This window comes from Lithobates pipiens, unplaced genomic scaffold (genome assembly GCF_037356315.1).
Source record: "Lithobates pipiens isolate NorthernLeopardFrog02 unplaced genomic scaffold, aLitPip1_a1.2 Scaffold_30, whole genome shotgun sequence".
In the NCBI taxonomy this organism is placed as follows: Eukaryota; Metazoa; Chordata; class Amphibia; order Anura; family Ranidae; genus Lithobates; species Lithobates pipiens.
This window is the reverse complement of record NW_027507791.1, coordinates 128,197,296-128,212,698: the sequence shown is the minus strand read 5'-3', so window position 1 is coordinate 128,212,698 and position 15,403 is coordinate 128,197,296. Positions and strand designations below refer to the sequence as shown.

Sequence of the window (15,403 nt, the reverse complement as noted above, 5' to 3'; positions counted from 1 at the left end):
GTCATAGTCAGCATTTTTATTCCTTCAAACTCGGTGAGTCCGCCTACTCAAGAAGGCAAATGTACAGTCATGCCAATAAACATCTAAATAATTCAGAGGATTGGGAGAAAGTGCTGTGGTTAGATGAGACCAAAATTGTGCTTTTTGGCATGAACTCAACTCGCCGTGTTTGGAGGAAGAAAAATGCTGACTTTGGCCCTTAGAACCCCAACCCTATAGTCAAGCACAGAGGTGGAAACCTGATGCTTTGGGATTTTTTTTTCTCTGTTAAAGGTACAGGCCGACTTTGCTGGACTGGGGTCCGTGTATTGTAAAATATTGGATGAGAACCACCTTCTCTCCAGCATGACAATGACCCAAAACTTACTGCCAAGCCAACAAAGGAGTGGCTCAAGAAGAAGCATGTTAAGGTCAGGGAGTGGCTTAGTCAGTCTCCAGACCTTAATCCTATAGAAAAGTGATGGAGGGAACCGTAACTTCGAGTTGCCAAATGACAGCCAAGAAACCATAAGAAGTTAGAGACGATCTGTAAAAGAGTGCACCAAAATCCCTCCTGAGAAGTGTTCAAACCTTGTCACCAATTACAAGAAATGTCTTACCTCTGTGCTTGCCAAGAAGGGTTTCTCCACTAAGTACTAAGTCATGTGTTGTTTAGGGATCTAATACTTTTTTTTTTTTTTTTTTTACTCGCTGAACTGCAACTTAATTTATAGCATAATTTTTTTTTTGAGTTCAGGATTTTCGGTTGATATTCTGTCTCTATAATTTTAAAATACACCTATGGTAAAAAATATATAGACCATTAATTGCTTTATAAGTGGGCAAACTTACAATATCTGCAGGGTATCAAATAATTTCCCCCCACTGTAAATTAGGAATGTATTTGTTTTAAGAAATGTTTACTTGAAGTCTATTCAAAATGCAGCATTTTTCCAATTAAATATTTTCTCTCCTTAGACCAAACATTGTATATGTGGCTAGCAACCATTTTGTCTGGAGATTGGTCCCTGTTTCAATTGCTACGCAGATACAGCAGCTACTCCAGGATAAACAGTTTGAGCTTGCACTGCAGCTAGCAGTAAGTAGCCAAGAGGGTGCTATCATGAGTTTATTAAGCTCTTAAGGATGAAGGTCAAAAAAAATCTTAAAGTAATACTATAGGGAAAACTTTTTATTTTTTTTCCATTTTGGATTTTTTTTTATTTTGTCCCATTGCAGAGATTTTCCTTCACTTCCTGTCCTATAGCCAAACAGCAAGTGAGAGGAAAAGAGGAAATCACGGCAAATTAAGGGAATTTCTTGGGGACCCTTAGGTCATCACAACTAGTGTCCCCATGGGAAGGTTTCCCCTCTATTACTTAAAAAAAAAATGTTGAACTTTTAATTTTTGATGATAATGGTAAACGAGACAAATAGATCTAATCGCTCCGCATGCCATCCTAAACTGAAATAAAAAGGTTTTGCCTGTAGTTAATACTTTAATGTCTGAAACCAGTTTTGCAATTTTGGCATGTGTTTGTACAACTGTATTTTTGCAGTGTCTTGGTGCATTGAGATGAATTATACCTTGTGTTTTGTTTTTTGTTTTTTTGTTTGTTTGTTTTTTTTCTCTCCCGGCCTTAATTGGACCTTCATTTGATGGGTAATGTTAATAGATATTTTTAATGCCAGCCTAAAATAGCAGTGAAAGTTAACCCCCACCCCCAAATTATTATCCTAGGGCACCAGGGCTATAAGATGACAAATAATCATTTTTTGAATTCAAGTTCACTAAATAAATATGCATTAATTTTTCATTAAGGCTGTTGGTGCTTGTTCATTGATGCACAGGGATTTGTGAATCGGTGATGCGGTTGTGCAGGCCATGCCCCACATGGCCACGCTCTTTGAATTGTGACAGTGAGTGCAGGAAGAGGATCCCCTGCTCTCTGTCACAAGGGGGGGGGGGGGAAGAGGGGTCAGATGCTGGACATGTTACACCCTAAATATGGGTGTAACATAGTTACACCAATTCAACATGTTCAGAAAGGTGAACATATCCTTTAAAGTAGAACTGTGGTCACACTTTAAAATCACATATGCAATGTAGGTTACCCCAACCAGTTAGAATAGGCTCTCTGTTCTTCTGTGTAGCCCTAGGAACATTTTGTAATTGCATTTGAGAAAGTGAAATTACTCTTCTGCACTGAAATCAGTGCGGCTTTGTCAACCTTTCTGGCAGTGTAGCTACTTGGATGTTGGCCCCTCTTATAGCCCTGCCAATGATGAGCAATGCCTAGCTCAGCAGTAAAAAAATAAAATAAAATGTGGCACGTTGCTGTACCTGCTGGTGTGTGCACATCCTAGGTAGAGGACTTGCAACACCTGTTTAGTAACTCCCAAATCTTACAACTGTCTAGCAGCACACAATATTCAGCTGCTGAAGTGTTTCTACCTAAATTGCATAGCTATGACAATGCCCGTTCAGGCAGTAGTGCATTTTAGCCGTTGTTTCATGTTTTCAGTAAATAAGTATTAGAAGAGATGCTGCATGCTGGAAATTATTTCTTATGATGTCCAGTTTCCCAAGGAGAGGGTGATAAAGTGATACAGTGCACCACCAGGGGAATTAATGGGAGTTTGAGCAGTCTACACTTGTTTTTCAAACGATCTTGCAACATGCTCAAAAATCTAGGTTTTTCAGCTGAATTTACATTTTTTAAGGGGTGGGGGTGGGTAGTTTGTTTAATTACATTTATTTTAAAGTGGTTGTAAACCTCAGACATATTATCCGAACAAAGCACATATTTTTATAGTGTTTACTTTCCTCTCTCCAAGCATCAAGTGTAATTTCCTGCTACTGTCTAGTTCCTCTGCTTACTGTTTTAGATTTACTGTTTCATTGAAATTCTAGTAGCCAAGTTTCAGTTAACTTTTATTTGTGCCCTGCAAGTACTCAATTGAAGCATACAGAATATTTGGAGATTTATAGATTAGTGCTAATGTGTTTTTATTTCAGAGGATGAAAGATGATGCAAACGGTGAGAAGCGGCAGCAGATCCATCACATTCAGAACCTCTATGCCTTCAACCTATTTTGCCAGAAGCGCTTTGATGATTCTATGCAAGTGTTTGCCAAACTTGGCACTGGTAAGGGGGCACTTTACACACGTTGACAAGTTTTTCTTGCCTTGTAGCCCCTAAATGTCTTCCAATGTAAATGCAGTTTCTTATGAGCCCACTTTTGCATCTTCTTCATATACCCACATCCACACGAAATGGTTGCAATAAACAGAAACAAAAGCATACTTCTATATGCAGCATTTTTTAATAGTTGCGAACAAAGCAGTGAGTTAAGGTTTTAGAACTGAAGTTGAACTCTAGACAGACATACACAATTGAATGCAGCTCTGTATTCAGTACCTCATCAAATTTTATAAAACCTTGGATATGACCTGGTTTCAGCCTCTCCCTTTACAGAAGGGTTGGTGTCTCAAAGGTAGAAGAAAAACAAGCAGTCAATCAAATCGGTTCTTGTGCTGACATGAAGCATGCAGATTAGAGGAGATAGCAGCGTGTCAAATGAATTCATCACTGTGCTCCTTCTCCTTTTCAATGTCTAGTGACAACCGGGGCAGGTCCAGGATGGCCTGAGCTTAAGAAAATTGGGTTGAAAGATGCTGGCCATCAGACTGAGGTCATACAGTAGCAGAAAAAGTGCTGCAAGGGATTATTGGTTTTTCCCACCAATAATTGGTGGTATTTGATTTTATTTTTTGCGCTATAAACGCTATAAACAAAAATAGAGCGACAATTTTGAAAAAAACACATACATTTTGACTTTTTGCTATATTAAATATCCCCCAAAGATATATTTTTATGGCTTTTTTATTTATTTTATTTATTTATTTTACTAGTAATGGCGGCGATCAGCGATTTTTATTGTGACTGCGACATTATGGCGGACACATCCGACATTTTTGACACATTTTTTGAGACCATTGTCATTTATACAGCAATCGGTGCTATACAAATGCACTGATTCCTGTGTAAATGACACTGGCAGTGAAGGGGTTAACCAGGGGGTGGCAGTGTAGGGGTTAAGTGTGTCCTAGGGCCGTGTTACTAACTGTGGGGGGCTGGGCTGTGTGTTAGTGAACACTGATCTCTGCTCCAATCACATGGAGCAGAGATCAGTGTCACATGTTGCTAGACAGAACGGGGAGATGCTGTTTACATCGGCATCTCCCCATTCAGCCTCCCCATCAGACGATCGCAGGTATGCCCGCGGCGATCGAGTCATCGGGACCCACGAGCGGACTCACGGGGGTCCCGACCGGCATGTGCGCAGACGCGATGGCAGGGCGGCAAATACAAATGGACGTTCCTGTACGCCAATTTGTCTGCCTGTGACATTCTGCCGACGGACATCGTTGTGCGCCGGTCAGGAAGTGGTTAATAAGGTACTAATTTTTATCTTAATTTTTACCTGATTTGATACTCACAACAAAGGATTGCACAGGGGTTTGCAGAGATGTGCGAAGTATTCTTCTACACTTTGAAAATGGCAATGCCACCAGATGGCTCTCTCGTTTTGTGTAATTAATTCTTTTGGATCTCTGCGTTTACTGTCTGGCCTGTCTAATGATTCCCTCCTGGTTCCTGCTTGATTGAGCACTTCCACTATTTATAGTATGATTTTAATATTTCATCACAGGCTACATTTCTGTATGTGATCCACTGCTATATTTCTGGGTGTTGTCACTTTGGCTGTTCCTGAAGATGAGCTTAAGTCTTGAAACGCATTGGATGTTTGGACTACATTGATCAGATAGAGAGAGATATATTTTACCCTATGGTTTTTCAGGAGGTTATAGAATATGCATGTATAGATAGAGCATTTCTTGGCTATTTGTCAATACCACATATTTATTTGAGCCTGTGTTTAAATTGTGTTTTTATAAAGTGTGTGTATAATATATATATATATATATATATATATATATATATATATATATATATATCTATATATATATATATATATCTATATCTCTATATATATATATATATATATATATATATATATATATATATATATATATATATATATATATATATATATATATATATATATATATATATATATATATATATCGTCCGAAAATGCCCTTTTCGGCAATTTGCCAAAAGAGAAAAACGGCCGATAATGGAGCTGAAAATGGGGCGTGGCCTGGGTGGGGGCGGGGCTCCGCCCCCGCCCCTGGTGACGCCCATCATGGGGAGTGCATACCGCAGGAGAGCCGCCTCCGCCGCCTGTTTGATCACAGCGCCGGGAACATCACAGCTTTCATTTCAATAGCTGTGTGTTCCCGGCCGCGCCGTCACACAAAGCCCCTCCCCCTTGTCCGGACACTTGGATAGACAGATCATCCGCAGGATTGGACGGATGATCTGTCTATCAAAGTGCCCGGACAAGGGGGAGGGGCTGTGTGTGACGGCGCGCGGCCGGGAACACACAGCTATTGAAATGAAAGCTGTGATGTTCCCGGCACTGTGATCAAACAGGCGACAGAGGTGGCTCTCTTCCCTGCACAGGCTGGCTGCAAAGGGGGACACACTGGCTGCAAAGGGGGACACACTGGCTGCAATGGGGCACAGGCACACTGGCTGCAATGGGGCACAGGGACACTGGCCTGCAATGGGGGACACCTCCTGTACCACGTTCTCTGACCATCTCCTGTACCGTGTCCCCGGTCTCTGACCACCTCCTGTACCGTGTCCCCGGTCTCTGACCATCTCCTGTCCCGTGTCCCCAGTCTCTGACCATCTCCTGTCCCGTGTCCCCAGTCTCTGACCATCTCCTGTCCCGTGTCCCCAGTCTCTGACCATCTCCTGTCCCGTGTCCCCAGTCTCTGACCATCTCCTGTCCCGTGTCCCCAGTCTCTGACCATCTCCTGTCCCGTGTCCCCAGTCTCTGACCATCTCCTGTACCGTGTCCCCAGTCTCTGACCATCTCCTGTACCGTGTCCCCAGTCTCTGACCACCTCCTGTACCGTGTCCCCAGTCTCTGACCACCTCCTGTACCGTGTCCCCAGTCTCTGACCACCTCCTGTACCGTGTCCCCAGTCTCTGACCACCTCCTGTACCGTGTCCCCAGTCTCTGACCATCTCCTGTCCCGTGTCCCCAGTCTCTGACCATCTCCTGTACCGTGTCCCCAGTCTCTGACCACCTCCTGTACCATGCATGCAGTCTCTGACCACCTCCTGAACCATGCATGCAGTCTCTGACCACCTCCTGTACCATGTCCCCAGTCCCCAGTCTCTGACCACCTCCTGTATAAAAATATTTTTTAAAAACAGTCATTTTCGGTATCGGCCTAGTGTATTTTTAATTTTCAGTATCGGTTTCGGCACCAAAAAACCCATTCGGTGCATCCCTTATATATATATATATATATATATATATATATATATATATATATGTGTGTATGTATATGTATCTATCTTCTTTTTTTTTTTTTTTTTTTTTTTTTTAGACAGACAATATCAACTAAAAATTTAGAAAAGAACATAATACAAATGTTATAAATGGAGTTGCTGTTCAGTGAGTAAAATGAGTATTTGATCCCCAAGAAAAACATGACCTAGTACTTGGTGGAGAAACCCATGTTGGCAAGCAGGGTCAAGAAATTTCATGTAGTTGGTTACCAGGTTTGCACACATCTCAAGAGTAAATTTGGTCCACTCTTTACAATCTTCTCTCTATTTTCTATAGGATTAAGGTCTGGAGACTGGCTAGGCCACTCCATGACCTTAAAGAGGAAGTAAACCCTGATGAGTTTACTTCCTCTTTCATTCCCTGCAAAGGTAAAGCATAATGGATTACTATGCTATAACTGTCGACGCTATAACTTTTGCGCAACCCAGTTAATTGCTTATTGCGATTTTTGGAAAAAAGTCGCTCTTTTGTTTAGAGCGCAAAAAATAAAAAACGCAAAGGTGATCAAATACCGCCAAAATCAGGCTCTATTTGTGGGGAAAAAAGACGCAAATTTTGTTTCGGTACAGTATTGCACAACCACGCAATTGTCCGTTAAAGTGGCGCAGTGCCGTATCGCAAAAATGGCCTGGTCAGGAAGGGGGTAAGTTCTTCCGGGGCTGATGGTTAATGAGTGAAAAAAGTAATTGTCTTCTTCGCAAGACATGACTTAGTACTTGGTGGCAAAACTCTTGTTGGCAATCAGAGGTCAGATGTTTTTTGTAGTTGGCCACCAGATTTGCACACATCTCAGGAAGGATTTTGTCCCACTCCTTCTTGCTGATCCCCTGTCATTAAAGTTTTGAGGCTGACGTTTGGTGACTCGAACCTTCAGCTCCCTTCACAAATTTTCTATGGGATTAAGGTCTGGAGACTGGCTAGGCCACTCCTGGACCTTAACGTGCTGCTTCTTGAGCCACTCCTTTGTTGCCTTGGCCATGTGTTTTGGCTCATTGTCATGCTGGAATACCTATCCATGACCCATTTTCAATGCCCTAGCTGAGGGAAGGAGGTTCTCGCCCAAGATTTGACAGTACGTGGCCCTGTCCATCGTCTGTTTGATGCAGTGAAGTTGTCCTGTCCCCTTAACAGAAAAACGCCCCCAAAGCATAATGTTACTACTACTCCCAGTTCTCTGAATCATTCAGATGTTCATTAGCAAACTTCAGACGGGCCTGTACATGTGCTTTATTGAGCAGGGGGACCCTGCGGGCGCTGCTAGATTTCAGTCCTTCATGGCATAGTGTTACAGATTGTCTTCTTGGTGGCTATGGTCCCAGCTGCCTTGATATCATTGACAAGATTCTCCTGTGTAGTTCTGGGCTGATTCCCCACAGTTATGATCAGTGAAATCTTGCATGGAGCCCCAGACTGAGGGAGATTGACTGTTTGTTTTGTGTTTCTTCCACTTGTGAAAAATCACACCAACTGTCACCTTCTCACCAAGCTGCTTGGCGATTGGTCTTGTAGCCCATTCCAGCCTTGTGTAGGTCTACAATTGTGTACCTGACATCCTTGGACAGCTCTTTGCCCATGGCCGGAGAGATTGGCATCCGATTGCTTGCTTCTGTGGACAGGTGCCTTTTATACAGATAACAAGCTGACAGGAGTACTCCCTTTTTAAGAGTGCTCCTAATCTCAGCTCATGACCTTTTTTATAGAAGAAACCTGGGAGCCCGAAATCTTGCTGATCGATAAGGGATGAAATACTTAATTCACTCATTAACCACTTAAGCCCTGGAAGATTTTACCTCCTGGGAAGGGGTTAACACTAGGGGGCCATCAAGGGGTTAACAGTGTTCCCTTAGTGTGTTCTGTGTGGGGAGGGGAGTGACTAGGAGAGGAGTCATATCATTTTCCTACTTAGTAGGAACAAACTATGTTTACTGACAGCACAGGGATTGGCGATTGCGCCTGGCACGTGCAGTGGGAGTGTGCCCTCTGCTGGCTGAAAAAGGGTAGGATGTACCCGAACGGGATTATGCCCAGGGGAGCTATGCTGCCACAGTATATCTGTGTGAGCCAGTCGGTAACCAGTTAAAATCAATTCATATTTTTTTTTAAATGCGTTTTTCTGGATATTTGTGAAAGATGATGTTACGCCGTGAGAATCATGATCTATCCTCTAAGCTAAAAAATGTCATTTTAGCCAGAATCGTGCAGCTCTACTACAAAGTATTGACTTGGGTGGGGGGGGGGGGTATGCCCATTGACTCTTTCTGTTGTTTTGCTTCACAATAAAAAAAAAAAATCTTAAGTTGTGGGCATGTTCTGTAAATTAAATTATGCATATCCTCAAACAATCCATGTTCCACGTTGTGAGGCAACAAAACATGAAAAATTCTATGGGGGGGTGGTGAATATTTTACAAAAAAGGCACTGTATGTATTCGAGCTTGAGGTGTGTGTGTTGGTTTTGAACTTCTCTCTCACTGTGTGCTCACATGGACAATGATTTATGGGATATAAAATCTGGTATATAGTAACCTTTTTTCCTGTGTTACATCGCTAAACATTTTTTAAGTTTTTGGTTGACCTTGAATGTCTGGATTTAATCATCTTCCAATCTGTATATGATATACCGATCTTGCTTATAATGTCTAAGAGGAGGTAGAAAAAAAAAAGCAGTCAGTTGTTGCCTTTGGGAAATTTTATGTTAAAATGTGAAATATGTATTTGCATTACTTTTATTTATGTAATCCTGTTTTGCCAGATCCTACGCATGTTATTGGGATGTATCCAGACCTGCTACCTTCTGATTACAAAAAACAGCTCCAGTACCCCAATCCTGTACCCTTACTGTCAGGAGCAGAACTAGAGAAAGCCAATCTGGCTCTCATAGATTACTTGACCCAGGTGAGAAGGTCAATAGGAGAAACATTTTTTGGGGATTCTAGAAATGTTAGTTATATTAAGATGTACTCCCTCAGTTTAGCATGTATGTTGATCTGGAATCCCTCTAATTTGTCACATTGAATACAGAAAACCATGAGCAATAATGTTCTGCTTACAGTTTTTCTGTATGCAGTGTGACACGGTAGAGTTTTTGACACAAGAAGGGTTCCCTGTCAACTGTAATGCTATCACGATTATGGCATGCCCAACAATTTTTTACAATTTTAGAATACCTTTTTGTATTTATCTGGCAGAATGCATCCTTTGACTCATTTGAGTTCAGAATATTAGGGCTGTAAGAGAATGTTTTCAATTATTTGTGTTCAACTACATCTGAAATATTGCATATTATATAGTGTATCCAAACAGTAGCTGTAGTGTGTGGTATGGGTTTTTGTTCTTTTTTACCCATTATTAAGGTCTGCTAAAATAATTGAATGTACAAGTCTCAATCAGATAATCACAGCAGTGGCTTGTACCTTCAGACAGTTTAGTAGGAGGCTTAAATCGGACACATTTTAATTTAAATGCTAATTTGCTATGCTGTGTCTTTTAGCTAATACACTGCTTTGGGAATTCATTGTAATGTATCATCAGAAGTTTTTTTGTTTCGTTCGCAAAAACGATGAAAAACACCACCAAGGGTTTTTTGTGTACATTTTATACATTTTTAAACGTATGTTTTTGAAGCAGAAAATTTTGCCTGGCTCACATCTGTGACCCTATTTCAGTACAGTGAATACCTTATGTCATTGTTAGTTGGTCTCAAGCATTGTATTCCTAAACTGACAGAAAAGAAGTCACCTGGTAAAGAAGCTGAATGATACTGATCACCACTCTACCACCTCTCCACTTATGGAAGGCACTCCAACCATCAAGTCAAAGAAGAAACTTCTCCAGATTATAGACACCACTTTGCTCAAATGTTACTTGCATGTAAGTCCTGCAAATTGGCACAGTATCTGCAAAACACTTGTGGTTGTGCATCTTCACTTTCTATTGTGTTGCATTAATGCATATTATCAACCCAGTGCATTACAACACACGGTAGTGCCTTACTTAGTGTTGCAATGCATGTGTATTAGCTTAGTGTGATGGAGTGGCAGTGAAAATGAATAACATAGCTATGAAGTAACACATGTACCAGATCACATAAGTGTGAATGGGTCCTTGGGGTCCTAGTAAAAAAGCAGCCATACCACTGCATTACGAGAGGAAAAAAAACAGAAGCTGTGTGCTTGCCACTCCGCTTGGACAAGTGCTTGGTCTCATGACCTGTCAGTCATGTAGCAGGCCTCTAAAATGTGTCCTTTGTCTTGTATGAATGAGAAATTGTTCTGCTGGAGAAAATCGCAATGAAATGTTTGATGTAGACCGTAGGAAAATTGTGTATGGATGTCTTCATTATATGCTCTGTAATCTGGTGATGCATCTCTGCCAAGGTGTATCATTATTTCAGGTAAATGTCTAAACCTATAGCCTAATTAAAATAATTATGACTTCACTACAGCCTTTTGTCCTAAAATACATTTGAAAGTCAATTCAAACTTTAATTTCATTGTGAATGAATCCCATTCTTCTTCTCTGGTAAGGTAGAAGGGGGAAATTGATTACAAGGAAAATAGTTCATAGTTTTCTCAATGTATACTTGTTTGGCATGACCTTTTTTGTATCTTTTATCATGGTCCAGAATTATATAAAAAAAAATAAAAATCTTTAAAAATATTTTAGTTCAGCAAATTGTTATAATGCAGCCTTCTATCAACACGTAAGAGTGAGTCAGAACAGTGTATTGAGCAGAGAATTGTGACTTTTCATTTAGGATGTTGTCTGTATACCTCCATTTGGAGCCGTCCAATTAATTTAGCATGACTGAGCATGATTTATAGAGAAGCCTTATTCCCATTTTACTAGACAAATGTGGCTTTGGTGGCTCCTCTTCTCCGGTTAGAGCATAATCATTGCCACGTGGAAGAAAGTGAACATGTCCTGAAAAAGGCACACAAGTACAGTGAGCTGATCATCCTTTATGAGAAGAAAGGGCTACATGAAAAAGGTGAGTTCTGTGGTTTCATTACCATGATGAGTAATTTGATGTTGCAGTCAGCTATTGGAGAGACTGAGTTTACTCACTTCTTGCTTCTTGTGCAGCTCTTGCAGTTCTTGTTGACCAGTCAAAGAAGGCAAACTCTCCATTGAAGGGCCATGAAAGAACAGTCCAGTACCTGCAGCGGTTGGGTGAGTTAACAAGTGAAGTGGTGGTGTTCACCTTGGTAGAACAGTGAAGCAAGGGCTGCCATTACTGTTTTTTTTTTTTTTTTTTTTTAGGTCCCTGTGGGCTCCAGGGCTTGTTTTATATGTGTAGTTAAAGTGGTTAAAGGATAAGTTCACCTTTTTGTAACATGTTGCATCCATATTCAGGGTGTAACCTGTTACAAATCCACTGGCCAGATGTCACAGTCTTTCAGCTTGTAGTTCTCAGTGAGCTACTACGATGCTGTTTAGTGCTGTGGTAGTTCATTGATGCTTCCTGTTAATGTGTAACTGCTTGGTTGTACGACGTATGGCCAAACAGCTTACACACCCAGCCTTCAAGAGCCCTATATAGCACCCATGATCTACTGATCATGGGTGCAATGCTTTCCAATCTCCCAATTAAAAAAATAACAAATACACATCTTTTTGCAGTTAAAAAAAATGTGCATTTTTAACCACTTCCTGCCCGGCCTATAGCAAAATGACGGTCGGGCGGTGGTTCCGTTATCCTGACTGAACGTCCTATAATGTCTTTCAGGATAACGAGCTGGCGCGCATGCAGGGTGGCGATCAGTGGTGTGTCAGTCTGACACCCTGCAACACCGATCTCGGTAACCTCTGACGGAGGCTCTTTACCACGTGACAGCTGGTCCAATCACAGCTGATCACTGTGTAAACAGAAAAGGCCGTGTATCGGTTTTTCCTCTAGAGAGTCTGACAGACGTGGCTAGAGGAAGGCGATTGGCTACTCTTCTGACCCCCCCAAGGATGCTCACCACTTATGACCACCAGGTATGGCACCCATGGCCACCAGGGGTGCCAATCTGCCCACAAATGCCGACCGGTGCCCAACAGTAATGCCTGCCAGTGCCACCGATAAGTAGCCATGAATGCAGCCTTTCATTGCCCATTAGTGCCGCCCACCAGTCCTGCATATTGGTGCCCATCGTTGCCGCCTCATCAGTGTGTGTGTGTGTGTGTGTGTATGTGTGTGTATATATATATATATATAATACCCCAGAGGTGATCAAAAGAAAGCTCTATTGTGGGAACAAAATTATAAACATTTTGCTTGGTTACAGTGTAGCATGACCGTGCGATTGACATTTAAAAAAAGACAGTGCTGAAAGTTGGCTTGGACAGGAAGGGGGGAAAGTGCCTGGTATTGAACTGGTTAAAAAAGGTGAACTTATCTTTTTAAGCCTATCCCCCCCCATTCTTACCTTCTTTATAACTAGTTTTTTTTGCCTTGTGCCGTTTTTTTCATTTTTTCATGTTACTTGTGTATATATTATGACATTGGGGGACACAGCGGTGTAGGAGTAAAAAGGGTCGCTGGTTTGACACTACCTGCCCCTTGCCTGCCAGTGCCATAAGTCCCTAAATCTTTCCCCTATTGTAGACACTATAACTTTTGCGCAAACCTATCAATTCCAATCAATTTACACTTATTGTGATTTCAATTATTTATTTTTTTCAAAAATATGTAGCAGAATACATATCGGCCTAAACTGATGAATACATTTTATTTATTCTATTTTATTTGGATATATATTATATCAATAGAAAAGGGGGGAAAAACACCGCGCTATGCTAAACCAACACAAAAAAGGGAAGAAACAGCTGCCAACACTTCAAACAAACAAAGTTCAACAAATATAAAACAACAAATAGTGTAGCGCTGAATTGGATAACAAATCTATGTAAAAAGATAATAAAATTGTGAAAGAACAAAATATTAATATATAAAAAATCGTGAATACTAAAAACAAGTGAAACACGGTAGACAAAGTCCACTTGAATAAACTTCGTTTTAAAATTTGTGCACTAGTTTATTCAAGTGGACTTTGTCTACCGTGTTTCACTTGTTTTTATTATTCACGATTTTTTTATATATTAATATTTTGTTCTTTCACAATTTTATTATCTTTTTACATAGATTTGTTATCCAATTCAGCGCTACACTATTTGTTGTTTTATATATATTATATCAGAAAGTAAAAAATAGATTTTTTTTTTTCAAAATTGTCAGTCTTTTTGTCAGAGGTGATCAAATACCATCATATGAAAGCTCTATTTGTGGGGGGAAAGGACATAAATTTTGTTTGGGTACAGCGTCTAATAACTGCGCAATTGTCAGTTAAAGCGACGCAGTGTCGTATCGCAGAAAACGACCTGGTCATTAAGGGGGTAAATCCTTTCCGAGGCTGAAGTGGTTAAGGTGAAAAACCTCCTGTACTACAGAATCTCTCCCTTTTACTTACCTGAATCCAATCGTTCTAGCATCAAAGCTCCAGCTGGCTTGGGTCCTCATTGGGTAGATTGATAGCAGGAGCCATTGGCTTCCGCTGCTGTCAATCAAATCCATGGGGGACGGGGCCGAGTCCTGCTGTCTGTGTCAATGGACACCGGCAAAGGCATTTCTCAGAGGGGGGCACACGGGGAAGAGAAGGAGTTGGGAGCGCCACTGGGGGACCCCAGAAAAGTAGGATCGGGCAGCTCTGTGCAAAACCCTTGCACAGAGCAGTCAAGTATGACATGTTTTAAAAAAAAAAAAAAAAACACTGAGCATGAGTATCACTTTAACAGTAAGCCTTTGGTATGTGATCTTTGCTGAAGGGGGGAACAGGTTAGGTCAGCTGATCCTCCTCTGAAGGTGAAGGAATGATGCTTTAACCAAATTCATAGGCTTTTACTTATAAGACCAGTACTGGAGGAGGGTTGAAGCAGCATTTTTCTCTAGGCAAAGGAAATAATTATTTCAGCCTATTCACTAATCTTTATCAATCTCTGCAAGACTGTTAACATGCCATGTTTACATTCGAGAATAAGTTTGCTTTAAATACTACTTAAAGCGGGAGTCCACCGGGACTCCGCGTTTTTTTTTTTTTTTTTTTTTTTTTTTAAAAGCCAGCAGCTACAAATACTGCAGCTGCTGACTTTTAAAATAGTGACACTTACCTGTCCAGCGCGCCCGCGATGTCGGCACCCGAAGCCGATCTCTAGGTCGTCTGTCGGGTCCTGCCGCCGCCATCTTGGGTATGGGAATCAGGAAATGGAGCCTTTCGGCTTCATTTCCCGGTTCCCTACTGCGCATGCGCGAATCGCGCTGCGCAATAAGGACGCTCCCCGCTGCCTCTGGGATCTGTGTGTTTCCCAACAGGCAGCGGGGCATTTGCGGGAAGGGGCGGGCACTTGCGGAAAGGGGCGTAAGTTACGCCCCTTTCCGCAGAGAGCTATCCCGGAAGTGGGTGCAGTTACCTGGATTATCCAGGTAACTGCACCCCCCTCCCCCCTGAAAGGTGCCGATTGTGGCACCGGAGGGGGGGAGGGTTCCGATGAGCGGAAGGTCCACTTTAGGGTGGACCTCTGCTTTAAAAAAGAGAAAAAAAATGGCAAAATATTTTTATTGGTCTTATCGAATTAAGAAATATTTGTTGTTCGTTCTACAGGATCAGAAAAACTTTCTTTGATATTTGAATACTGTGTATGGGTGTTGAGGGATTATCCTGAAGATGGTTTAAAGGTAAGATATATTTTGTTTTGTAAAAAATTCAAAACCCTTTAATAAAAAATAAATGAAGATATTGCTTTGAGACAAATACACTACAGTAGGGATCAATAAAAATTCCTAGCTGAAAAACATCTAAGTCTGAATTCTTCAGTTGAACCAAAGACTAATCTAATTGAAAGATTGTACTGTAGGTTTACATGCACATAAGAAAAATAGAATTATG

At 41.2% G+C, this 15,403-nt stretch overlaps 1 protein-coding gene across 1 annotated transcript in view; it reads left to right on the top strand.

Moving 5' to 3' along the window:
* VPS39 (VPS39 subunit of HOPS complex) overlaps positions 1-15,403 on the top strand; it is a 127,335-nt gene that overhangs the window by 27,003 nt on the left and 84,929 nt on the right. The window contains exons 10-16 of the mRNA XM_077464840.1: positions 958-1,078; positions 2,999-3,128; positions 9,229-9,371; positions 10,203-10,346; positions 11,325-11,466; positions 11,562-11,648; positions 15,119-15,192. Coding sequence (XP_077320966.1) covers positions 958-1,078; positions 2,999-3,128; positions 9,229-9,371; positions 10,203-10,346; positions 11,325-11,466; positions 11,562-11,648; positions 15,119-15,192 — 841 coding nt within the window. The remainder of the gene's footprint in view (positions 1-957; positions 1,079-2,998; positions 3,129-9,228; positions 9,372-10,202; positions 10,347-11,324; positions 11,467-11,561; positions 11,649-15,118; positions 15,193-15,403) is intronic.